Raw genomic sequence first — 25128 nt, forward strand, 5'->3', positions numbered from 1 at the left:
GTCCCTGTGCTGTGGCGGGGCGGCAGTGTTGAAAACAACTCCACAGCACTGGCAGTGACAGCGAGATTTGTTTTCAGTGGCAATCATGAATCATAGGCCTAGGCCTATAGCCTAGCCCTAGGGCTAGGTTAGGCAGGATGATTGATTGATTCCGAGATAAACATTGACCTACTCAGACTAGTCAACCTCTAGTCTAGGGACTTGAGCCACCATCGAATCGCAGAGAACAAGTCCACACTCTCAGTCATGTCAGTCAACATGAGAATTTTTTTTCCAATTTCACAAATTTCCTTTCTTAATTCTTTGAAATGGAATGTCGGAACTGCTTCAAAAACTTGTTGATGACTTGATGATCTGACTGTTGTTGCATGAATCCAATTAAATTGATGGATACGGACTCATAAAAATGTGACTTGGCTAACTTAACCTTACAGTAGTGTTTTAGTTTTTCAGAATCAGATAAGACAACAATCTCATTCTCAAAATGTCGGAGCCTTTAGCTGGAGATGTTCGAGGAAGGAGTGCAATAGATAGAGAAGATGGTAGCACTGCAATTAGTGCAAAGAAATCCAAGAAGGTAGGCTGCCTTCTAGAGAGATCTTCTTACAAATAGATCAGTTAAAACTGCTTAGTTGTTTTCGACAGGTAGTGCATGTGGTGATGTACTATTGTTTAGGAGGATGAGATTTACCACTTGTAATCGGGGTGTGCCCCACCCCCGAATAGTTCTGGGTTGAATGATTTGAAGCTACATAAACACTACTCCAGATACTTTATCATTAGTAGATATTAGGCCTAAGGCCAAACAAACTAAACCAGAAACAAGTGGGCCTAGGAAGTAGCTAATAAAAATATGGAGGCAAGATTTATTTGAAGTTTCCTGCTTCACGTATGCATATTTTTTAAATGCATAAATCCCATAATGTGTGGACAATGTTGTTGAGGGTTGACCATACTTGGCTAGAACTTGAAATCCTTGAAGCAATTACTCTTTCAAAACGAGGTGAATGCCAATGTCAAGGGTGGGAGTCAGTTCTTTGTTTGCTAGGTAACAGACTCCCGCAATTGAAATTGGCGTTGACTTCATTTGGAAGGTGTTCTAATTGCTTCAGGATTTCAAGTTGTAGCCAAAATGGCGGTGCCTATGGTCAACCCTTAATGCGGATCAGGTCAGAACGCAAAATTAAAACCCGGGATAAATTTTCTGGGTTTCAGTAGTCAATCTCACCGGAGAGAATAATTTTCAGAGTCTGTGTGAGCAGTCGCAGTTCTACTGCCAGGATGAACAGGGGAGTTGTCATGGTGACAACTTCTACAACGAGGATAAACAGCCTTCAAGGGAACACCCAGCCTGTTCTGGGCAGCAGAGGCATGGCCAAGAGAACCAAGCCAACACTGGTGGAGAGGGGACCAGTCACAATGGAAGTAGAGGTACGATGATGTGTAGGACATAATCTGGTCTTCTGACAAGTTGGCCTCACGGAGTGAAGAACTTGAGTGATAATTCATTCTAAGAAGGAACCAAAGAGAGTCATTGAAAGGCTCTGTGTTTGCTAAGAGCTCAAGTCATGTGTCAGGTGAACAGTGCAGCCTAATGGTGTTTCTCTTAGCAATGATTCACTTTTGATAAAAAGGTGTACTAACTAGTAGAGTCTTAGGCAATCCTGGACTTGGGCAAACCACAACTCACACTATCTTCCTTAATGCACTGGGATGAATACAAGTGGTTGCTTTGCTAGCATATCAGTTGATGACCTTCTCTCCTTCAGTTGCCCCAAATCAACAAGATTCGGACCAAGAGGGCCACATGACCTCCTGTTCACATCTTATGAAGCGTAAGTTGTTTTTACTATTTGTAGACATACATGTTGCACTGGCAGCTGGTGTGGCTTGTCTTGATGCCTGCACTGGCAGCTGGTGTGGCTTGTCTTGATACCTGCACTGGCAGCTGGTGTGGCTTGTCTTGATGCCTGCACTGGCAGCTGGTGTGGCTTGTCTTGATGCCTGCATTGGCAGCTGGTGTGGCTTGTCTTGATGCCAGCACTGGCAGCTGGTGTGGCTTGTCTTGATGCCAGCACTGGCAGCTGGTGTGGCTTGTCTTGATGCCTGCACTGGCAGCTGGTGTGGCTTGTCTCGATGCCAGCACTGGCAGCTGGTGTGGCTTGTCTTGATGCCAGCACTGGCAGCTGGTGTGGCTTGTCTTGATGCCTGCACTGGCAGCTGGTGTGGCTTGTCTTGATGCCAGCACTGGCAGCTGGTGTGGCTTGTCTTGATGCCAGCACTGGCAGCTGGTGTGGCTTGTCTTGATGCCTGCACTGGCAGCTGGTGTGGCTTGTCTTGATGCCTGCACTGGCAGCTGGTGTGGCTTGTCTTGATGCCAGCACTGGCAGCTGGTGTGGCTTGTCTTGATGCCACCACATAATGAATGGGCTAGGCCCTATCAGCCAACATGTCTCATTCCGAGTACATGTTATAAGGCCTTTCTTAATAATGGGCTATTATGTTATGTCATATCTATTGAAGTTTTTACAATATTTTATCATAATTGAAGCTTTTGAATATTTCAGAAATTGGCGAGGAATTAAATTACATCCACGGGGCATTTAGACCCCTCTTCATGTAAGTAGACCGTGGGGGGGGGGGGGTGCTTATTTGTCTTCATTTCGTATTGTTGGATTGCCAGGTATACAGTGTTTCAATGTAACTTTCCAATGATTCCCATGAGGCTGAGCAGAGCAATATTCTGTGAAAGTCGTGCCAATCGGAGTCGTGCCAATCACTCTCATACTTTTGAAGCTTCTAACACTCATTTAATCGACTCTTTTATGTTCACTATTTCAGAGACTGTGAAATAGCTGAGAACATGTGCATTGATCATTTGGACAGTCTCCTCACTCAAGCCAAGGAGTATGAAGAAACCTTGATCGCCCAGAAGCAACAACTTCGAGGACGACTCAGCATTTTGTCCCAGACACTAAAAAACATTTAATGATTCTAAAAGTACACTGAGCAAGGAGTTATAAAAGATATTGGATATTAGACTAATGCATATCACTGCCACTCTCACAATTAAGATATTGCCTCTTAGGACAGCTTACAACTGAAATCTGTAAACCACAACATTTTCAAAATTCAACAGTTCATAGATGTGCTCACTTTCAACAGGTGGTGGATGCAAAGCTGCATTTTCTTTATGAATTTTTGTGGTCAAATGCCGAGTTGAAATTCTGGCATATTTCATTCATGTCTGAAAGTGCATTCACAAAATGAAATGCTTCCAAAGTCTCATGGTTAACACAGGAAGATTTGTAAAAACTTACTTTCACAAGCATTACGGTTCTTCTCAATCCTTGGTCAAATGATACTGTCCATCATTGTTGGGTAATGTCTAGATGACATCAGCAGAGATTCAAGTTTAGTGTGTTACTGGTTCCCCTCATTCATGTCTTGAGGAGTGGGTTCCAGGGTTCCCTTTGGTGTCCACCTTAACGTTGGTGAATATAGTAGAGACATCCCTCGGGTATCCAGCGGAATGCTGGTGAATATAGCAGAGACATCCCTCGGGTATCCAGCGGAATGCTGGTGAATATAGTAGAGACATCCCTCGGGTATCCAGCGGAATGCTGGTGAATATAGCAGAGACATCCCTCGGGTATCCAGCGGAATGCTGGTGAATATAGCAGAGACATCCCTCGGGTATCTAGCGGAATGCTGGTGAATATAGCAGAGACATCCCTCGGGTATCCAGCAGAATGCTGGTGAATATCGTAGAGACATCCCTCGGGTATCCAGCGGAATGCTGGTGAATATAGCAGAGACATCCCTCGAGTATCCAGCAGAATGCTGGTGAATATAGTAGAGACATCCCTTGGGTATCCAGCGGAATGCTGGTGAATATCGTAGAGACATCCCTCGGGTATCCAGCGGAATGCTGGTGAATATAGAAGAGACATCCCTCGGGTATCCAGCGGAATGCTGGTGAATATAGCAGAGACATCCCTCGGGTATCCAGCGGAATGCTGGTGAATATAGTAGAGACATCCCTCGGGTATCCAGCGGAATGCTGGTGAATATAGCAGAGACATCCCTCGAGTATCCAGCAGAATGCTGGTGAATATAGAAGAGACATCCCTTGGGTATCCAGCGGAATGCTGGTGAATATAGTAGAGACATCCCTCGGGTATCCAGCAGAATGCTGGTGAATATAGCAGAGACATCCCTTGGGTATCCAGCGGAATGCTGGTGAATATAGTAGAGACATCCCTCGGGTATCCAGCAGAATGCTGGTGAATATAGCAGAGACATCCCTCGGGTATCCAGCGGAATGCTGGTGAATATAGCAGAGACATCCCTTGGGTATCCAGCAGAATGCTGGTGAATATAGCAGAGACATCCCTCGGGTATCCAGCGGAATGCTGGTGAATATAGTAGAGACATCCCTCGGGTATCCAGCAGAATGCTGGTGAATATAGCAGAGACATCCCTCGGGTATCCAGCGGAATGCTGGTGAATATAGCAGAGACATCCCTTAGGTATCCACAGGAAGGCTGGTGAATATAGTAGAGACATCCCTCGGGTATCCAGCGGAATGCTGGTGAATATAGTAGAGACATCCCTCGGGTATCCAGCGGAATGCTGGTGAATATAGCAGAGACATCCCTTAGGTATCCACAGGAAGGCTGGTGAATATAGCAGAGACATCCCTCGGGTATCCAGCAGAATGCTGGTGAATATAGTAGAGACATCCCTCGGGTATCCAGCGGAATGCTGGTGAATATAGCAGAGACATCCCTCGGGTATCCAGCGGAATGCTGGTGAATATAGTAGAGACATCCCTCGGGTATCCAGCGGAATGCTGGTGAATATAGTAGAGACATCCCTCGGGTATCCAGCGGAATGCTGGTGAATATAGCAGAGACATCCCTCGGGTATCCAGCGGAATGCTGGTGAATATAGTAGAGACATCCCTCGGGTATCCAGCGGAATGCTGGTGAATATAGTAGAGACATCCCTCGGGTATCCAGCGGAATGCTGGTGAATATAGAAGAGACATCCCTCGGGTATCCAGCGGAATGCTGGTGAATATAGCAGAGACATCCCTCGGGTATCCAGCGGAATGCTGGTGAATATAATAGAGACATCCCTCGGGTATCCAGCGGAATGCTGGTGAATATAGTAGAGACATCCCTCGGGTATCCAGCGGAATGCTGGTGAATATAGCAGAGACATCCCTCGGGTATCCAGCGGAATGCTGGTGAATACAGCAGAGACATCCCTCGGGTATCCAGCGGAATGCTGGTGAATATAGTAGAGACATCCCTCGGGTATCCAGCGGAATGCTGGTGAATATAGTAGAGACATCCCTTGGGTATCCAGCAGAATGCTGGTGAATATCGTAGAGACATCCCTCGGGTATCCAGCAGAATGCTGGTGAATATAGTAGAGACATCCCTCGGGTATCCAGCAGAATGCTGGTGAATATAGTAGAGACATCCCTCGGGTATCCAGCGGAATGCTGGTGAATATAGTAGAGACATCCCTCGGGTATCCACAGGAAGGCTGGTGAATATAGTAGAGACATCCCTTAGGTATCCAAGACTAAATTGTGTTGGGACATACTGTTTCTGTTCCATCTTGTTCATGTGAAGCCTTTTCTACATCTTAGTGTGGGCACACAATGACCACGGTCACTGTACCTAGAGTCATGATGATAAGCAGTCATCCATTCCATCAGTCCACAGATCATTCATCCTTGTCACTTGTCCTTACGGTATGCTCTCAAATGTTAATGACTTTTGCCCTCTTTGAATCCTCCCCAAACACCTTCTATGAGAGGACACTATCAACCACTGACAATATCTTATGACCAACGATTTGACCGAACCTGAAAACATGAGAAAGTCGTTTTTTAGTTACAAATATTCAGTGTTACATAGTAAAACTATCCTCATTATAATCGGATGCAGCTGAATGAACTGTACAGAATATAGCACTGGCTTCCAATATTACACTACTGGATTGACGCCATGAAAAAATAACTCGACATATAAATATATAATAATAGTTTATTGCCTACTCATTTTACATGATAATGAGCAAGTTGTATTTACACTGTCTCTCAGAGCCGACAGACCAAGGTTTAGGATTAGACACAACTAGCAAGTGACTGGGGTGGAGAGGGACACAGTTTCAGGATGAGTTGAGGACACCTTGCAAGTTGCTTGGGTGCAGGGGGAAATTGGAAAGTTGAAGTAAATTCAACTTCATGTAAATCTTCAGAGAATATGGATAGGCCCTCTAACTAATCAGGGAGAAGTTACACACGTCTAACCCTTACACGCCCTTTATGAATTTGGCCCCTAGGGTGGATGACAGTTGCGAACGTTATATTTGAACTGCAGTGAATAAAGTAGTTGAGGGGTTCTTTTGTCAGATCCGCTCTTCAATACCTTCAGTGCCTTAGCTCCGTGTGTTAGCAGGCCAGCGCAAAACTGCTCTTTCAATACCTTTAGTTTGATACCATTAACGCGACTGCCTTCCTCTAACGGTGTTCAAGTTGTTTAGAAAGTCATAAAAGTAGATCAGGGTAAACACTTTAAGTTTGATATCAAAGACCGATGACACCTTTCGCTTTAACCATCTCCAAGTAGGTCAGTTGGTAATGAAAATGGGTTAGCACAAACCTACTGTTCATTATCTTTAGTTCGATACCAAACACAACTGCTTTAGCTATAAGTCTTTAAGTAGGGCAGAAGGTTATAAAAGTAGGTCAGTGCAAATCTCTCCTTCATTCCCTTGAGTTTAGATTAGTTCTTGTGACACTGCCCTATTCCCTACCATAAGGCTACAATGCGGTCTCTTACTTGATTGTGACATGAGGCATGATGCCGTCTCTTGCATCACCCACTTCTCTTAGATCAATCAGGCTACAACGAAGTCTTACTTGATTGTGACATCATGCATGATAACGTCTCTTACATCACGCTCTTCTCTTATATCGATCAGGCTACAATGTGGTCACCTACTTGATTGTGACATCACCCTCTTGCCTCATATCATTCAGGCGACAATGTGGTCACCTACTTGATTGTGACATCACCTTCTTGTCTCATATCATTCAGGCGACAATGCGGTCGCTTACTTGATTGTGACATGAGGCATGATGACGTCTCTTACATCACCATATCCCTTGCCCGACCAAAATATTGGTATCCTGGCACATTTCCTGGCCCAGCTACAGGAAATTCAGATGAAAATGCAACTATTTTGCTGAAACTACTTTCGGCCAGCTCAAGTACAAACCATAAGCTGCAAAGCCAGCGTAGCTAAAATAGATGATACATCTACAGTAATAGTTAGATACAGATGGAATTACAGCTTACAATCTGAGCTATAACATTTCAAAATCAGAATGGCTGTTTTGAGCACAAGTTGTTTGGACGGCCAACGTTATACTGTATATCTATAGTAGAGTGGATGGACAACGTTATACTGTACATCTATAGTAGAGTGGATGGACAACGTTATACTGTACATCTATAGTAGAGTGGATGGACAACGATATACTGTACATCTATAGTAGAGTGGATGGACAGCGTTATACTGTACATCTATAGAAGAGTGGATGGACAGCTTTATACTTTACATCTATAGTAGAGTGGATGGACAGCGTTATACTGTACATCTATAGTAGAGTGGATGGACAGCAGAATGGCAAGTTCTAAAATTAAACAAGATGATGATCAATCACTAAAAAACATTGCTATTTTGCTATCTTGATATTCTCCCAGTCACATTTTAGATCTAAACTACTATGTCTATTACAGTTGGTAAAAAAACTAAATTTATTCGTTGAGGAGGAAATTTTGTTCCTTATTCCATCTGGTCCTCATGATTAGATTAGATAGACTCTTTACCTATGATGCAGCTTTCGTGATATTGAACTTGTTTCAAGTTACCGAGCTTGTTACCGAGCTTGTTGCTTTGTCTCATCTGCTTGGAGCATTATGACTCAATATTCGTTGCCTCTTTAAAACAAGGCAGTTCAGGGTCTGATGAGTCAAGTATATTTCCCACAACCCTGTAGCTGTACAACCAAAAACCCTATCAATAGATTGACAGTACATGTCCTTTCCCTTCACCCTCTGAGATGTATACCCCTGGCCAGAGTTACCACTTAGTTTATACCTTCCTCGACACATAACATCATAAAATAGCAGAAAAAGCATTGTATAAAACGCAAGGCAGCCTCACTTATACAGCCTATCAACATTTGCATTATCATATATTTACATCAATATACAGCTAAAATACATAATGGCAGGCTCTGTAGGAATACTAAGCAGATATTTCATCATCATTTAGAAGCTAACTTTACATAGTTACTGTTGGTCTTCTTAAGGTGACAGTATTCAAGATTTAGGCATCATTCTGGACTGAATTGGTTAGCTTTTTCACCCATCAAACAGGGTGTAACACACATGTACCTCTATCAAAGAAAGTCAAAATGGTGATAAATCTTCATGAAAAAATGGACGCTAAAAGCAAAAGCAGTGGACGGAGGTGCATTACTGTAAACTCTGCATAAAGGCATCCCCGAAGAAGATCGATGTCGATTTCTCTGCCACATACAATACAGTGGAATGATATAACATCAGTCGGAGTGTATTTGAACATTTTTAATGGGGTGTTGTAGAGTTTGTTTGAATTTGAACTTGATATCGGTTACATATCAGGCTATACGAGAGGATGCCTTGGATGCCAAATTACAGTCTCTGACTTTGCAAATTCGCCTCATTAGCCGAGTCAAAATGGCAACAACAATATATCATAAGTGCAGGACTGACTCTATGGTCCAGAATTTCTGAATTTGTAAGCAGATTTGACGAAACAATACCATGACCTTGAGAGGATGATCAACCTTGACCAACAAGAGTTGGCTGACCTTGAATCCTGGCAAGTACCTTTGTACACTACTGTCACGTTATCTACAAAATCTACAGATTCCATGCATATATTAGTTATAAACAATAATACCATGTGTGTACACAAAAATATGTCCAGGGCCCCGAGCTATAGATGATAGTGCTGTTTAGAGCACCATCATTGATAAGTCAAGGAACTAGATTAGTACAGTCCACTACAAAGATATCTCCCCAATAGGAGGAGATTGTAATGAACATTAGCATACAAATATCATGTAATATATTGTCACATTTTTATACAATCAAAACAAAGACATTTCATCTTCTCTTTGCTTTGAAGTTCCTTCAACACATCGAATGCGAGGTTCATTTTACCCGTAATCTGCTGGTGTATCCTATTGCCATGAAGAGTATACCTAGAGTTTCATCAAACAAGTCAGCCTCACCATTGATTACACAATGCACAGTCCTGTACATGCTGTATAGAGGCTGACACAGCTGAAGCATGGCACTGAACGTTTCAAGGATATTTATCCAGTCACACAACCAGATAAGGGAGAAGAAATCATCACACTTTAGCCGGGCCTGGCTGTTTGTTGCGCCGCTGCACAACTGCGTATTGCGGCTCCTGATACGCATGTCTTGGATCATCATAATCAAAGTGAATGTTCCCTGCAGACTCATCAGCATGGGATGCTGAGAGTGAGCCCATTAACTGTTTCTTATGTGACATGTATCCCAGAGCATTAACCGGCGTTGCCGATCGAGGCTTTTCACATCCATTATGTGCACCATACTTTCCAGCTATTTGTTGTTGTCGTTGTTGTTCCATTCTAATCTGTTGCATTTGCTGTGCATGAAGCACCTCCTGGTATTTCAAGTACTGATCGCGATAATGATCATTCCGCTCCTTGTTCTCGTCGATTTCATCAAAAGTTTGATAATTGTTATAAGAGCGGCCATCAGGGGGTGTTTTACGAGGTCGCCCGTCGTAAATCTGTGGCTGAGACTGCACACTACTCGAACTTGATAAACGCTGCTGCGACTGTAAACCGGTTGAACTTTGTAATCGGTGCTGCGAATGCATGTTTGAACTCTGTAATGGTTGCTGCGAATGCATGTTTGAACTCGGTAACGGTTGCTGCGAATGCGCACTATTTGTAAACCGTTGATGCGACTGCACACTGCTTGAACCTGATAACTGTGGCGTGATTTCACTGTATAGTCCCCATTTTTGATCTTCCATGAGCTAAAAGAGAGAGAACAATCAAGATTAGGCCATTAGGTGATGGATTTCATTTTGAAGTTCTTGGCTTAGAAATGGTGAGTAACCATGAAGCTGATGACAGCTGCCAAAGCAAAATGGATCAACTACTGTTATGGAATCCGACCTGGATGCAGGCTTGACTCACCTCGTCATCCAGATTCTCCTGCATTTCTTCCTCATATTCCTCCTCTTTATCTTCGTGTGGATACCGGCCTTGGCGCTCCTGATGTTTGCGTTGATGCTCGGCACGGAGTTGTTGGATCCTCTCTTCGCGTGTTTGTGCCGACAGTTCGATATCGCGCTGGGTATGATGACCGTACTGAGGCTGATGCTGATCGATTTGGTGTTGCTTTTCTTTGAGACGACGGTAGTGTTCTTGTATTCTGAAATGAATCATGTTTAGTTATGTTTAAAATGTACAAACAATGAACTCGGCAGTGAATGACTTGCATCATAAATCACCTAATGCACTGTCTTGCTTTACTATGAACATTTAAACATTGGACCTGGTCAACAAGGGGTGTTCGGTCCGAGAGAGAACGAGACAGGAGTATTTGTTAATGGTAATGCATGGTATCATGATAGATAGGTAGATTGATGGAGTTATTAGTGGAACAGTTTCAAATTGGGCTGATGTACAGATTATGGTTGTTAAGGGTACCAGCTGGGGTATAAGGTGTACCAGCTGGGGTATTAGGTGTACCAGCTGGGGTATTAGGTGTACCAGCTGGGGTATAGGTGTACCAGCTGGGGTATTAGGTGTACCAGCTGGGGTATTAGGTGTACCAGCTGGGGTATTAGGTGTACCAGCTGGGGTATAGGTGTAGCAGATGGGGTATAGGTGTACCAGCTGGGGTATTAGGTGTACCAGCTGGGGTATTAGGTGTACCAGCTGGAGTATAGGTGTAGCAGATGGGGTATAGGTGTACCAGCTGGGGTATAGGTGTACCAGCTGGGGTATAGGTGTACCAGCTGGGGTATTAGGTGTACCAGCTGGGGTATTAGGTGTACCAGCTGGGGTATTAGGTGTACCAGCTGGGGTATTAGGTGTACCAGCTGGGGTATTAGGTGTAGCAGATGGGAGAAGAAAATCATGTCAATAGGAAATTGCATCAAATATTTTCCTGGGGCATGCACAGGTGGCTCACAGAGAAATATCTCTTATTTGAAGGAATACTTGGCTACACAGGTCAACTCGTCTGGCCATATATATTCCAAAACAAGTGACCATCAGGTAGAGGTTAACTGTTACATTGGAGGAAGTTCAAATGAAAGTCATCAGGTGAAAACTAAGTGTTGTTCATTCCATCCATGGACAGAGTTGAGAGAGAGGGGACAGAATGGAACACATCCAAGGTTCATGCTCAGAACAGGTAATAGACTCAAGTGTGGCATTATCATTCTCGCCGAGTGAGAGTTTTACAATATACTGCAAAATATCATGACTGGTATCAAACTGTTTAACAATGTATGAACACAACTGAGTTTCTATTAATAATCCATAAAGAATTGTCAGGTTTTAATTAGTCTAAATTACTGAATGAAGTAGAAAATACACCTTAGCTGAACATCCTCCCATAGTCAGTTAAACTGAGAAACAAGTTTGTTAAGAAGAACAAAAACTTTCACCCTGAATTAAACAATGAATAGCCAATACTAAAACAAAAGCTACAAAATAATTTGATCCACATTTGGATGAAAACCCGGCTGAAAAGCAGAGCTGTTAGTTTAAATAATCGACCAAATACAGCCATCTCGTTAATGGGAATGTATCATTCTCATTCACAGCCTGGATCTGGTAAGAGGCGTTTGGTGATGACCCTATGGCCTGAGAGTATGAATGCTAGCATCACAATGAAGAAAGCATGCCGAGACGCAACGGTCCACTACCTTAGAAGATTGCATAAACCTGAAAGAAACAGCTTCCGTACCAGTTTATTCTTACAATAGACATGACTGCAGCGCTGGAAATGCCCCGTCGCCGTTCTGATCACAAATAAAATAGTTTGCTCATCATTCAGAATATTTCAAGTAAAACACAATTCATCAAGATTATATTTCAATCAGTGAAAAGTTCGCTCCGTAGATGGCAGTCAGATGTTTAAGGAACCAGCCACACTCTCCCTTCAGTCCCTGACCTAGGCTGACACCATTACTACTCTAACCCTTCATGAAATACATCAGCAGGACCAGCCACACTTTCCCTTCAGTCCCTGACCTAGGTTGACACCATTACTACTCTAACCCTTCATGAAATACATCAGCAGGACCAGCCACACTCTCCCTTCAGTCCCTGACCTAGGTTGACACCATTACTACTCTAACCCTTCATGAAATACATCAGCAGTACCAGCCACACTCTCCCTTCAGTCCCTGACCTAGGTTGACGCCATTACTACTGAAATACATCAGCAGGACCAGCCACACTCTCCCTTCAGTCCCTGACCTAGGTTGACGCCATTACTACTCTAACCCTTCATGAAATACATCAGCAGGACCAGCCACACTCTCCCTTCAGTCCCTGACCTAGGTTGACGCCATTACTACTCTAACCCTTCATGAAATACATCAGCAGGACCAGCCACACTTTCCCTTCAGTCCCTGACCTAGGTTGACACCATTACTACTCTAACCCTTCATGAAATACATCAGCAGGACCAGCCGCACTCTCCCTTCAGTCCCTGACCTAGGTTGACGCCATTACTACTCTAACCCTTCATGAAATACATCAGCAGGACCAGCCGCACTCTCCCTTCAGTCCCTGACCTAGGTTGACGCCATTACTACTCTAACCCTTCATGAAATACATCAGCAGGACCAGCCACACTCTCCCTTCAGTCCCTGACCTAGGTTGACACCATTACTACTCTAACCCTTCATGAAATACATCAGCAGGACCAGCCACACTCTCCCTTCAGTCCCTGACCTAGGTTGACACCATTACTACTCTAACCCTTCATGAAATACATCAGCAGGACCAGCCACACTCTCCCTTCAGTCCCTGACCTAGGTTGACACCATTACTACTCTAACCCTTCATGAAATACATCAGCAGGACCAGCCACACTCTCCCTTCAGTCTCTGACCTAGGCTGACACCATTACTACTCTAACTCTTCATGAAATACATCAGCAGGACCAGCCACACTCTCCCTTCAGTCCCTGACCTAGGTTGACACCATTACTACTCTAACCCTTCATGAAATACATCAGCAGGACCAGCCACACTCTCCCTTCAGTCCCTGACCTAGGCTGACACCATTACTACTCTAACCCTTCATGAAATACATCAGCAGGACCAGCCACACTCTCCCTTCAGTCCCTGACCTAGGCTGACGCCATTACTACTCTAACCCTTCATGAAATACATCAGCAGGACCAGCCACACTCTCCCCTCAGTCCCTGACCTAGGTTGACACCATTACTACTCTAACCCTTCATGAAATACATCAGCAGGACCAGCCACACTCTCCCTTCAGTCCCTGACCTAGGTTGACACCATTACTACTCTAACCCTTCATGAAATACATCAGCAGGACCAGCCACACTCTCCCTTCAGTCCCTGACCTAGGTTGACACCATTACTACTCTAACCCTTCATGAAATACATCAGCAGGACCAGCCACACTCTCCCTTCAGTCCCTGACCTAGGTTGACACCATTACTACTCTAACCCTTCATGAAATACATCAGCAGGACCAGCCACACTCTCCCTTCAGTCCCTGACCTAGGTTGACACCATTACTACTCTAACCCTTCATGAAATACATCAGCAGGACCAGCCACACTCTCCCTTCAGTCCCTGACCTAGGTTGACGCCATTACTACTCTAACCCTTCATGAAATACATCAGCAGGACCAGCCACACTCTCCCTTCAGTCCCTGACCTAGGTTGACACCATTACTACTCTAACTCTTCATGAAATACATCAGCAGGACCAGCCACACTCTCCCTTCAGTCCCTGACCTAGGCTGACGCCATTACTACTCTAACCCTTCATGAAATACATCAGCAGGACCAGCCACACTCTCCCTTCAGTCCCTGACCTAGGCTGACACCATTACTACTCTAACCCTTCATGAAATACATCAGCAGGACCAGCCACACTCTCCCTTCAGTCCCTGACCTAGGTTGACACCATTACTACTCTAACTCTTCATGAAATACATCAGCAGGACCAGCCACACTCTCCCTTCAGTCCCTGACCTAGGCTGACGCCATTACTACTCTAACCCTTCATGAAATACATCAGCAGGACCAGCCACACTCTCCCTTCAGTCCCTGACCTAGGTTGACACCATTACTACTCTAACCCTTCATGAAATACATCAGCAGGACCAGCCACACTCTCCCTTCAGTCCCTGACCTAGGCTGACGCCATTACTACTCTAACCCTTCATGAAATACATCAGCAGGACCAGCCACACTCTCCCTTCAGTCCCTGACCTAGGTTGACGCCATTACTACTCTAACCCTTCATGAAATACATCAGCAGGACCAGCCACACTCTCCCTTCAGTCCCTGACCTAGGCTGACACCATTACTACTCTAACCCTTCATGAAATACATCAGCAGGACCAGCCACACTCTCCCTTCAGTCCCTGACCTAGGCTGACACCATTACTACTCTAACCCTTCATGAAATACATCAGCAGGACCAGCCACACTCTCCCTTCAGTCCCTGACCTAGGTTGACGCCATTACTACTCTAACCCTTCATGAAATACATCAGCAGGACCAGCCACACTCTCCCTTCAGTCCCTGACCTAGGCTGACACCATTACTACTCTAACCCTTCATGAAATACATCAGCAGGACCAGCCACACTCTCCCTTCAGTCCCTGACCTAGGTTGACACCATTACTACTCTAACCCTTCATGAAATACATCAGCAGGACCAGCCACACTCTCCCTTCAGTCTCTGACCTAGGCTGACACCATTACTACTCTAACCCTTCATGAAATACATCAGCAGGACAAGCCACACTCTCCCTTCAGTCCCTGACCTAGGCTGACACCATTACTACTCTAACCCTTCATGAAATACATCAGCAGGACCAGCCACACTCTCCCTTCAGTCCCTGACCTAGGTTGACGCCATTACTACTCTAACCCTTCATGAAATACATCAGCAGGACCAGCCACACTCTCCCTTCAGTCCCTGACCTAGGCTGACACCATTACTACTCTAACCCTTCATGAAATACATCAGCAGGACCAGCCACACTCTCCCTTCAGTCCCTGACCTAGGTTGACACCATTACTACTCTAACCCTTCATGAAATACATCAGCAGGACCAGCCACACTCTCCCTTCAGTCTCTGACCTAGGCTGACACCATTACTACTCTAACCCTTCATGAAATACATCAGCAGGACCAGCCACACTCTCCCTTCAGTCCCTGACCTAGGTTGACGCCATTACTACTCTAACCCTTCATGAAATACATCAGCAGGACCAGCCACACTCTCCCTTCAGTCCCTGACCTAGGTTGACGCCATTACTACTCTAACCCTTCATGAAATACATCAGCAGGACCAGCCACACTCTCCCTTCAGTCCCTGACCTAGGTTGACGCCATTACTACTCTAACCCTTCATGAAATACATCAGCAGGACCAGCCACACTCTCCCTTCAGTCCCTGACCTAGGTTGACGCCATTACTACTCTAACCCTTCATGAAATACATCAGCAGGACCAGCCACACTCTCCCTTCAGTCCCTGACCTAGGTTGACGCCATTACTACTCTAACCCTTCATGAAATACATCAGCAGGACCAGCCACACTCTCCCTTCAGTCCCTGACCTAGGCTGACACCATTACTACTCTAACCCTTCATGAAATACATCAGCAGGACCAGCCACACTCTCCCTTCAGTCCCTGACCTAGGTTGACGCCATTACTACTCTAACCCTTCATGAAATACATCAGCAGGACCAGCCACACTCTCCCTTCAGTCCCTGACCTAGGTTGACGCCATTACTACTCTAACCCTTCATGAAATACATCAGCAGGACCAGCCACACTCTCCCTTCAGTCCCTGACCTAGGTTGACACCATTACTACTCTAACCCTTCATGAAATACATCAGCAGAACCAGCCACACTCTCCCTTCAGTCCCTGACCTAGGCTGACACCATTACTACTCTAACCCTTCATGAAATACATCAGCAGGACCAGCCACACTCTCCCTTCAGTCCCTGACCTAGGTTGACACCATTACTACTCTAACCCTTCATGAAATACATCAGCAGGACCAGCCACACTCTCCCTTCAGTCCCTGACCTAGGTTGACGCCATTACTACTCTAACCCTTCATGAAATACATCAGCAGGACCAGCCACACTCTCCCTTCAGTCCCTGACCTAGGTTGACGCCATTACTTACCTATCCTGCTCTTCCTGAGCGGCCACTCGCGCCTTGTGCTGGTCCAAGTTCTCCTGTCGCGCTGGTGGAGGATCGGGGGCCTTCCCCTTTGGACCGGGACTGTGACTGCGAGTCTTAGATGGCGGTCGTGTTATCTCAATGGTCTTTCGTTTCTGACCAAACCTGGAAGAAAAGTGAAGGATTTTAACAACGGAAGCAAGAACTTGGCAGGCTAGTCCATGAAATTGAGTACTATCGGGGTCATTATACATGTTATATACCAAAATGTACTGTACTAGACCATAAGCATTGTATGCATTATACTAATTTTTCATAACTGATGAATCCTGACCTTTCAACCAGTCCATCACATGTCACAACTTACTTGAAAAGACCTTTAAATATTCCTCCCTTTTTCTCCTTTTCCTTGGGCGCCTTTGATTTTGCCGCTTTCAGCGATATTGTGATCTCACTCGGACCCTCAAAACTCATCGAAGACCGCGCTGAATTGGTTGCTGACTTCCTGCCATGGTTCGACGCTATCTCGCTATCTTCCTCAGCCACTGAAGAGAAAGATCAAACTCTCACACACTTACAACTGGCTTGTCACGCTGGGCAAAACACTGACGTGAAAGCACATCAGTCAAGGCCCAAATAGGCAACGGAATCTGACCTTGCCAATAGAGTGTCCATCTGCCCCCATCCATTCCTTTCAGTTCATCATGCCAGATTGAGTGAATTATTAAGGAAGCAAAAGGATTCTAGCATGCGTCATACAATTATGCTTGATAAAATTAATTTTCCAAGAGCTCAGACTTCATTCAAGATATCATCAAAATGCACATGCACAGCCTGGCAGCCATATTTGATTTTGCGTCGGGTCCAAAATTGACCAAAAAGATGGCGGCTAATAAGGATTTTGGGTCATGAGCAGGAGAGCAGCAGAGCATAGGTCAACAACCTGTCTCAGAGTGGCACTGTACAGGTCAGCAACACACCTCAGAGCAGTACAGCATAGGTCACAACCTGTCTCAGAGTGGCACTGCACAGGTCAGCAACACACCTCAGAGCAGTACAGCATAGGTCACAACCTGTCTCAGAGTGGCACTGCACAGGTCAGCAACACACCTCAGAGCAGTACAGCATAGGTCACAACCTGTCTCAGAGTGGCACTGTACAGGTCAGCAACACACCTCAGAGCAGTACAGCATAGGTCACAACTTGTCTCAGAGTGGCACTGTACAGGTCAGCAACACACCTCAGAGCAGTACAGCATAGGTCACAACCTGTCTCAGAGTGGCACAGCACTGTTATGAAGCATCCTCCCTCTGGTGAGCATTAATGACACTTACATGACTCCATCTGATCAACTGTAACATGTGGCCCATCATACGACCGATCGACAGCGGCTCGGAAACTTTCATTACATCCTCTTCCCCTGACGACAGCACTCGGGCCATGCCACATCATGGCATCCTCCTCCTCATCAACGACCTCCTTCACCATCGCCTGGAGACTTTCTAAAGAGCTTGACTTCTTCATGCCGAGGGTTGGACCAATATCCTCCGGGACAGACACCTTCACGTCATTGTGGGCATCTACAATACAGAAGCGGGCCAAGTCAACCATGCTCACACTCAAATCATGCAAGCAAATATCAAACAAAGATGTGACAAATACACAACTTTCAACACAAGCTTCGTTTCTGTGAGAAAGAGGTACTTACAATTAGGAATCTAAGTTCTACAGTAACTGCAGTGTTGTCAAGGTCACTTTTGTGACTAGCAAGTCAGTAAGTCAAGCGTGCAATGATGTAACAAATGGTTAGATAGAAGGCAACACTGGATGGGCTCATTAGTGACTTTGTTCAAGACCCAGAATGCAGTCATGTCCCAAGGGGTTAACAGCATGATGGATGTCAATGTAAGTCATGTCTTTTGTACAAATATTATTCACTGGTAAAGAGAAATAAACTTTAAAATGGGTTATGACTCTCTAAGCACGTGAGTTGTAGTGCAATGCATTGAGAGCAACCAGACTGTCCGTGCAGGTGAACTATGGTACTGCAATGCATTGAGTGCAAACAGACTGTCCGTGCAGGTGAACTATGGTACTGCAATGCATTGAGTGCAACCAGACTGTCCGTGCAGGTGAACTATGGTACTGCAATGCATTGAGTGCAACCAGACTGTCCGTGCAGGTGAACTATGGTACTGCAATGCATTGAGTGCAACCAGACTGTCCGTGCAGGTGAACTATGGTACTGCAATGCATTGAGTGCAACCAGACTGTCCATGCAGGTGAACTATGGTACTGCAATGCATTGAGTGCAAACAGACTGTCCGTGCAGGTGAACTATGGTACTGCAATGCATTGAGTGCAACCAGAGTGTCTGTGCAGGTGAACTATGGTAATGAGTGTAACCAGATGAGATACATACTGCCCAGGCCATGCATGGAGAGGTTAGACCGGATGAGAGATTCAGCAGAGCCAACTCGCACTAGGGGACCGGGTGGAGGGGCACCTGCAACGTAAGCTTATATGTTAGAAAATGCCACCTAGTGACCACCACCAGAAGCTCTAACGGATGAGATGCTGACCAGCAATTCTAAACCATACTGTAAACCAGGCAGACATTTGTGAGCATTTTATCTTTGTTATTTGGGGGTCAACCTCAGCACTATTCCACCAATATCTGTTTCTGGCCAGTTCCAAAATGTATAAAATAGTGCAAACCATGGAAATGTTTCAACATGAATGTGGATAGATTGATGAAAGAGACAAGAACAAGCAAACAATGATACAATCAGGGTGTGAAAGCTGCCAACGTCTACCCTGTAATGAACTATCTATCTAAAGCAAAGAATGGCAAAGTTTGGCTGGCAAGTTGTGTGTTTTGGTTCGAGTGGCACACACACCTCATAGACCCCACCGAAACCTCAACATCTGGTAATAAAACAGAAATCAAAATGAAATAGTCACAACTATGTCGACGTCAAAGGCAAACTCTTCAGACTTTTTACAGGTGATATTCAAAAGGAATTTGCATTGTGAGTTGGGCATTCACCTGGAATGAGGCGTGCAATTCAGGGAAGACTGAAAACAGTAGAGAAACGATGGTTGGCGTTTTGTCCCATGAGGGATATTTCACGATATCATCACTCTTATACCCCAATCTCCCTTATTATAAAGACACGATAGTAAACATATTGTGTCACCTGGAAAGGTTCTGAAGAGTTTGATTTGGCAGACAGATAGCAGGAAGCCATAACCACGACACCCAACACCTCCCAGCTCTTTCAATACCTGCCAAACCTGGAGTGAGATTCAAGTGTTTATATCTGCGATCCAAGCTTGCGGTCACTTCAACGTACGCTGGGTGATTGGTACGACGGATGGGCAACGTGTTATAGCTGGGTGGAGGTTCCTCTGTTATAGATGAGGCAGAGAGTAGAGATGTTAGGATCACACCATATGTGGTTACGACATATATTGGTTAGTAATGTGTCAAGTTACAACTTGAACCTTTACACAAGAAGGTTAAACATAATAATTGATGAAAAATAAACGAACTAGAACTCACTCTAACACAACATTAAAACAATAGAGCCACAACATTCTTAAAGAACCCAACAGAAGGAAATGAATGCAGCAACTTGATTAGATAAACATGCAAACATGGTGGAAGAGACAGGAAAGTTTCTCTGCCAGAAGGTACAAGTAGATTAGAGACCACCTCCGGGCAGACCCTGGTCTGGAGGCCAAGTCCCATTCAGGCCTGGTCTCTCTGGATCCCTTGACCACCATACCCATGCAACCTCATTACCCCCAGACTACTCTACTATCTCTCTTTATACCCTCTACTTGGCTATACTCTATGCCAAACATCCTTTGTTTTCCATGCTTCCCCATCAAAGAATACAGTGGTTCCCAGTGATGGCAATAGATGGCCTACCGACAATCCAAAACATAAGAATCAATCCAAATAGGTCCCAAAAACATGCAACAACCACAATGACCAATAATATAAACAGTCACACGGAGGGAACAACTGATTCAAACATGTAGACAACCAAAGCAAAGAAGAGAACTGGAAACAAGGAATTCAACGTGCACTACAACAAGAAACCTGGCTGAAAGGAGAGAGGTTGCACTCTCAAGTGAGGCTTCAAGCTAAATCAGACAGTTGGACACAAGCTCACTTCAATCAATCACTGTCACAAGGCCCAATAATGCTCATGAAGAGCAATCAACATGATCAGTGTCATCATCATTGTCCTCATGAACCACTCGAGTCACTTGCAGATGTTCACAGCCCCCACTGCTAAAGCCACATTACAAGCCAAACTTGAGGTTATCTGCCAACGTCCACAGCCCCCACTGCTAAAGCCACATTACAAGCCAAACTTGAGGTTATCTGCCGACGTCCACAGCCCCCACTGCTAAAGCCACATTACAAGCCAAACTTGAGGTTATCTGCCGACGTCCACAGCCCCCACTGCTAAAGCCACATTATAAGCCAAACTTGAGGTTATCTGCAGACGTCCACAGCCCCCACTGCTAAAGCCACATTATAAGCCAAACTTGAGGTTATCTGCAGACGTCCACAGCCCCCACTGCTAAAGCCACATTACAAGCCAAACTTGAGGTTATCTGCAGACGTCCACAGCCCCCACTGCTAAAGCCACATTACAAGCCAAACTTGAGGTTATCTGCAGACGTCCACAGCCCCCACTGCTAAAGCCACATTACAAGCCAAACTTGAGGTTATCTGCAGACGTCCACAGCCCCCACTGCTAAAGCCACATTACAAGCCAAACTTGAGGTTATCTGCAGACGTCCACAGCCCCCACTGCTAAAGCCACATTACAAGCCAAACTTGAGGTTATCTGCAGACGTCCACAGCCCCCACTGCTTAAGCCACATTATAAGCCAAACTTGAGGTTATCTGCAGACGTCCACAGCCCCCACTGCTAAACCCACATTACAAGCCAAACTTGAGGTTATCTGCCGACGTCCACAGCCCCCACTGCTAAAGCCACATTACAAGCCAAACTTGAGAGTGCAACCTCCAGAGGTGAAACCAGTGATTCTACAAAGTGAAGAAACAGTCGTCCCCGACTTACTCATTGTGTAATGTCGCCACATCCACGGGTGTGGGGGTAAGATGTCTAAGGGAAAAGACACCAAATCATGTCAGTCAAACATCACTCACATCAAAACAATATATTACACATTATTACCAGTGACGTTAAAGTTAGTTGTGATAAGATAGGACTTACGAGCCAAGCAAGTTGGTTAGTAAGTGAAATGAACTCCAGAAAGTTTGGCTGCAAAGCTTTTCAACCAAGACACGTGAGAGAACTTTCACTGTGCTCACCAGTTCTCCAGAAATCTCGCACCAAACAGTTTCCAACAACTCACCTGCGGTGTCTCTCTTGACCTGAACAGTAGGTGGTGACACTCTGTCAACTCTCACCGTTTCATTCTCCTTCCCTTTCTCCGATTTCAGTTTTTGATAAAAATCCATCTGTTTAGCGTCAATGTGACCTCGCCGTTTTTCTGACATGCTCTGACGACCGAAACCTTCCCGCGAAAATAGCACCATTGAGTCATCCATTGTCCTGGAAGAATGAGAGACGATGGTAAAGAGTAGAGACAGAATACCAAGCTCTTGAGATAAAGTGCCTCCCAGAACTGGTGAAGCTCAAGCAGAGCCATGTGCTCATCTATAATTAATGGATCATAGCCGTACTTGATATATTGTTTTACACTTACATATCTGATGGCTTGCGTCTCCTCGGCCTATCCCCATCCTCCTCATGTGAGCTCCCTGAACTTGGAGTATCCGGGGGTGTGGGACGGACAAATCCAATGGTTGAATGTGGACGTGGTCGACCCTGCAACAACAAGACTTGAACATAAACTAACAATGCGCGCCACCCAACTATGACAGTACTATACACATTGTACATAGTTACTGCTGGATGAGCCTGTCTCAAGTGTTGAGCCATCATCCACAACAGACACCAGGCTACTCAAGGAGAAGATGTTACAGTGATCAGGATAAGATCACCTTGATAATTCTTGTGTCATCTTACCCTTGCCACATATGAATCCTCTTCAATCAGGACACTCTCCTCATTCTTCGCATTCAAAGTCACACAATCATTAAAGTGGCGCCCTCGAGATGATTGTTCAGAACTGTGCGCCAGGTCTCTTGAGTTTGATACTGAGTTTGATTGAGCATGAATTGTTTTGAACGTGCGCTCTTCCTCAGATGTGTTGTGATCCATGTCAGTTGGAGATTTATTGTCAAAGCCTAAATGTTCAAAAGAGAATAGTCCTCCTTGTTCAGGAGTGGGCGTTGGTGCGCCTATTTTGCGTGACACTACCAACTGTATGTATCCAGGGACGGGTCCCTCGGTCTGCATCGACCGACGTAATAGTTCCATTGATGCGGCATTCGTTTTACCAATCAGTGATTGTCCATTCACACTAATAAGTTGGTCATTAACCCTTAGCTGGCCATCCTGAAATACGTAAAATATAGGTTTAGGGTTTTTTTTGGTGTCTAAAAAACATTTTTATCTGGTTTTTATATGGCATACAGAGTTCACAGTGGGTCACCTGAGAATCAAAGAATATAAATCAGCCGGCAGCCTTCATCTCAAATATCTATTCGAAATCAAGTAAGGAATGTTTCGTATGAAAGGAATTACTTAAAATATGTGTTGAATATATCAAAAGCAGACAAATATACAATTGAAATGAGATGAATTCGATAAGGACTTTCTGGCTTTATGACAGAGCAGGAGACCATATCAAGCTTTAGCCTGCAATGCCCTGGCTTTATGACAGAGCAGGTGACAGACCATATCAAGCTTTAGCCTGCAATGCCCTGGCTTTATGACAGAGCAGGAGACCATATCAAGCTTTAGCCTGCAATGCCCTGAACCCTGTTGTGACTGGCAGGTAATTCACTACCCAATGATCGAAGGCAATAGCTATCTTACAAAGCTAGGATGAGTGTTTGACATCGGACATGATAATCCATGATCACAGAGGATCAAGCTGGAAGGTTTGAAGATTAAACACAGACTTTACCTCTTCACTGTTTAACTGTTGTTAAAAGAGGAACATTCATTATAATAGTGGCTGGTCGGCTATTATACAATCGAGAGTCTGACTCGGAGCAATCAATTGAAATCAAAAACACTACTTTAATAAAATTGATATTTTTTCGACTCAATCATTACAGACATATTTATAGGTAGAAATGTGATTATTGAAATAAGGTATCACCAAGCCAGACATGCTTACCTTTGAAGCAGCCCCTCCATGCATCACCGCCTTCACGAAAATGCCCACATCGATTGTGCCAGCGATTCCTTCACGTTTCTGTGTCTTACCCTTCACACTCACGCCCAACCCTGCTGACCCTGTCTCATTCAAGGGAATATCCAATCGGATCGTCTCTCTTGTTGGCTGTTCGTCGTCTGTCTCAATCCCCTGATCTCGAGTCTGTAACGACAGATCCTGTAGGGTGAGAAAAACACCAAAGCTCATGTTACATGCAGCCTACAAGCATGGGGAAGGAAATAAAGCGATCCTGTTTGGTGAGAAAAACACCAAAGCTCATGTTACACAGCCGACAAGCAAATTGAGAAAAATGACTAAAAATAAACAAATAAAACTGCAACAAAAGACATGTTCTGGTGGCAGCACTCTTCACTAGGACAATCATAGATTCCCACAGAATGAGAGGCAATCTGGAGTTGTTGTTAGTCTTGGTATGGCCGATTCTGTTGATAAAGGATGAATGTTACACCCTGGGGAGAGTTATTTCATATGCTCCTCTTGTGATTCTTTCCTTACCAGTTTCCTTGGCACAGAGAAGCGATCCTCGACCACCTGACGCGAGACCAGCAGCTCCACGAAACTGCCGAGCTTGGCATTGCGTAATAACCCGACTGCATCCGTCTGAGACTTATCAGACAGATCAATACTGTTCACCTGAAATAAGATAGGATCACTCATGACAAACTCTCGACATGCCGACCCTTGGAGCCGTCAGTAATCATGTTCAACTGAGAGACACTAGTTTGGTCTTACTTCAAACCTGTTAAGCAGAGCGCCATCTGCTCAAACTGTCTCATCACAAGCATTCATTCAAATGGACCAATGAGAAGCTGGCAATATTTCAGCAGCTTCTCTGGCAGTCTAGCATCCATCTTCACCTTTTGTAGTTGACGGATTCACTTTATCTGACAATCTTAATCAATCTCTTCACCGAAAAGTTGAACGCCACCTATCTTACCTCTAACAACCTGTCACCGGGTTTTAACCTTCCGTCCGTAATAGCAGCACCTTTTGGAAGAATGTTTTTGACATAAATTGGGGCGTTACCGCCAGCGGGATTATCTCTGGTTGTAATGCTGAAGCCGAGACCATCAGCACCTGGAACACAAGTAACGAGGCATTAGTCATCATGGTCACACGCCACTGATGAAACATCACCAATGTTTTCAACTTGATGTCCTTTAGCAAGCCATGTACCTCCGAGATCA

General features: G+C 44.9%; 2 protein-coding genes across 14 annotated transcripts in view; one reads left to right on the forward strand and one right to left on the reverse strand.

The window, feature by feature from the left end:
• Window positions 1-231: 231 nt before the first annotated feature.
• Window positions 232-3460, forward strand: LOC135500622 (uncharacterized). 3 transcript variants are annotated; one of them, XR_010449494.1, is made up of 5 exons: window positions 232-577; window positions 1216-1431; window positions 1770-1835; window positions 2568-2619; window positions 2842-3460. XR_010449494.1 is itself a non-coding variant. In XM_064792170.1 (5 exons), the coding sequence occupies exons 1-5, from the start codon at window positions 485-487 to the stop codon at window positions 2987-2989; spliced, it is 543 nt and encodes a 180-aa protein (XP_064648240.1). In that variant the 5' UTR covers window positions 232-484; the 3' UTR covers window positions 2990-3460. The 3 variants fall into 3 exon arrangements, 1 of the variants encoding a protein (XP_064648240.1); XR_010449495.1 differs by having other exon boundaries at window positions 1219-1431; XM_064792170.1 differs by having other exon boundaries at window positions 1248-1431.
• A 2587-nt stretch (window positions 3461-6047) lies between these two features.
• LOC135500102 (partitioning defective 3 homolog) overlaps window positions 6048-25128 on the reverse strand; it is a 38022-nt gene continuing 18941 nt past the window's right edge. For 3 of the 11 annotated variants that reach the window (XM_064791282.1, XM_064791273.1, XM_064791274.1), the window contains 14 exons: window positions 24879-25018; window positions 24437-24574; window positions 23882-24097; window positions 23666-23680; window positions 22660-23091; window positions 22337-22458; window positions 21983-22182; window positions 21685-21729; window positions 19865-19987; window positions 17911-18156; window positions 16944-17121; window positions 16580-16741; window positions 10337-10574; window positions 6048-10173 (listed from right to left, as the gene is read on the reverse strand). In XM_064791282.1, coding sequence (XP_064647352.1) covers window positions 9493-10173; window positions 10337-10574; window positions 16580-16741; window positions 16944-17121; window positions 17911-18156; window positions 19865-19987; window positions 21685-21729; window positions 21983-22182; window positions 22337-22458; window positions 22660-23091; window positions 23666-23680; window positions 23882-24097; window positions 24437-24574; window positions 24879-25018 — 2936 coding nt within the window. In that variant the 3' untranslated portion in view covers window positions 6048-9492. Of the gene's footprint in view, window positions 10174-10336; window positions 10575-12081; window positions 12101-16579; window positions 16742-16943; window positions 17122-17910; window positions 18157-18998; window positions 19083-19864; window positions 19988-21684; window positions 21730-21982; window positions 22183-22336; window positions 22459-22659; window positions 23092-23665; window positions 23681-23881; window positions 24098-24436; window positions 24575-24878; window positions 25019-25128 lie in introns of all 11 variants that reach the window. The other 8 variants (XM_064791284.1, XM_064791275.1, XM_064791277.1 and 5 more) reach the window with 8 other exon arrangements.

The sequence above is a fragment of the Lineus longissimus genome, chromosome 16 (assembly GCF_910592395.1).
Source record: "Lineus longissimus chromosome 16, tnLinLong1.2, whole genome shotgun sequence".
NCBI classification, from domain to species: domain Eukaryota; kingdom Metazoa; phylum Nemertea; class Pilidiophora; order Heteronemertea; family Lineidae; genus Lineus; species Lineus longissimus.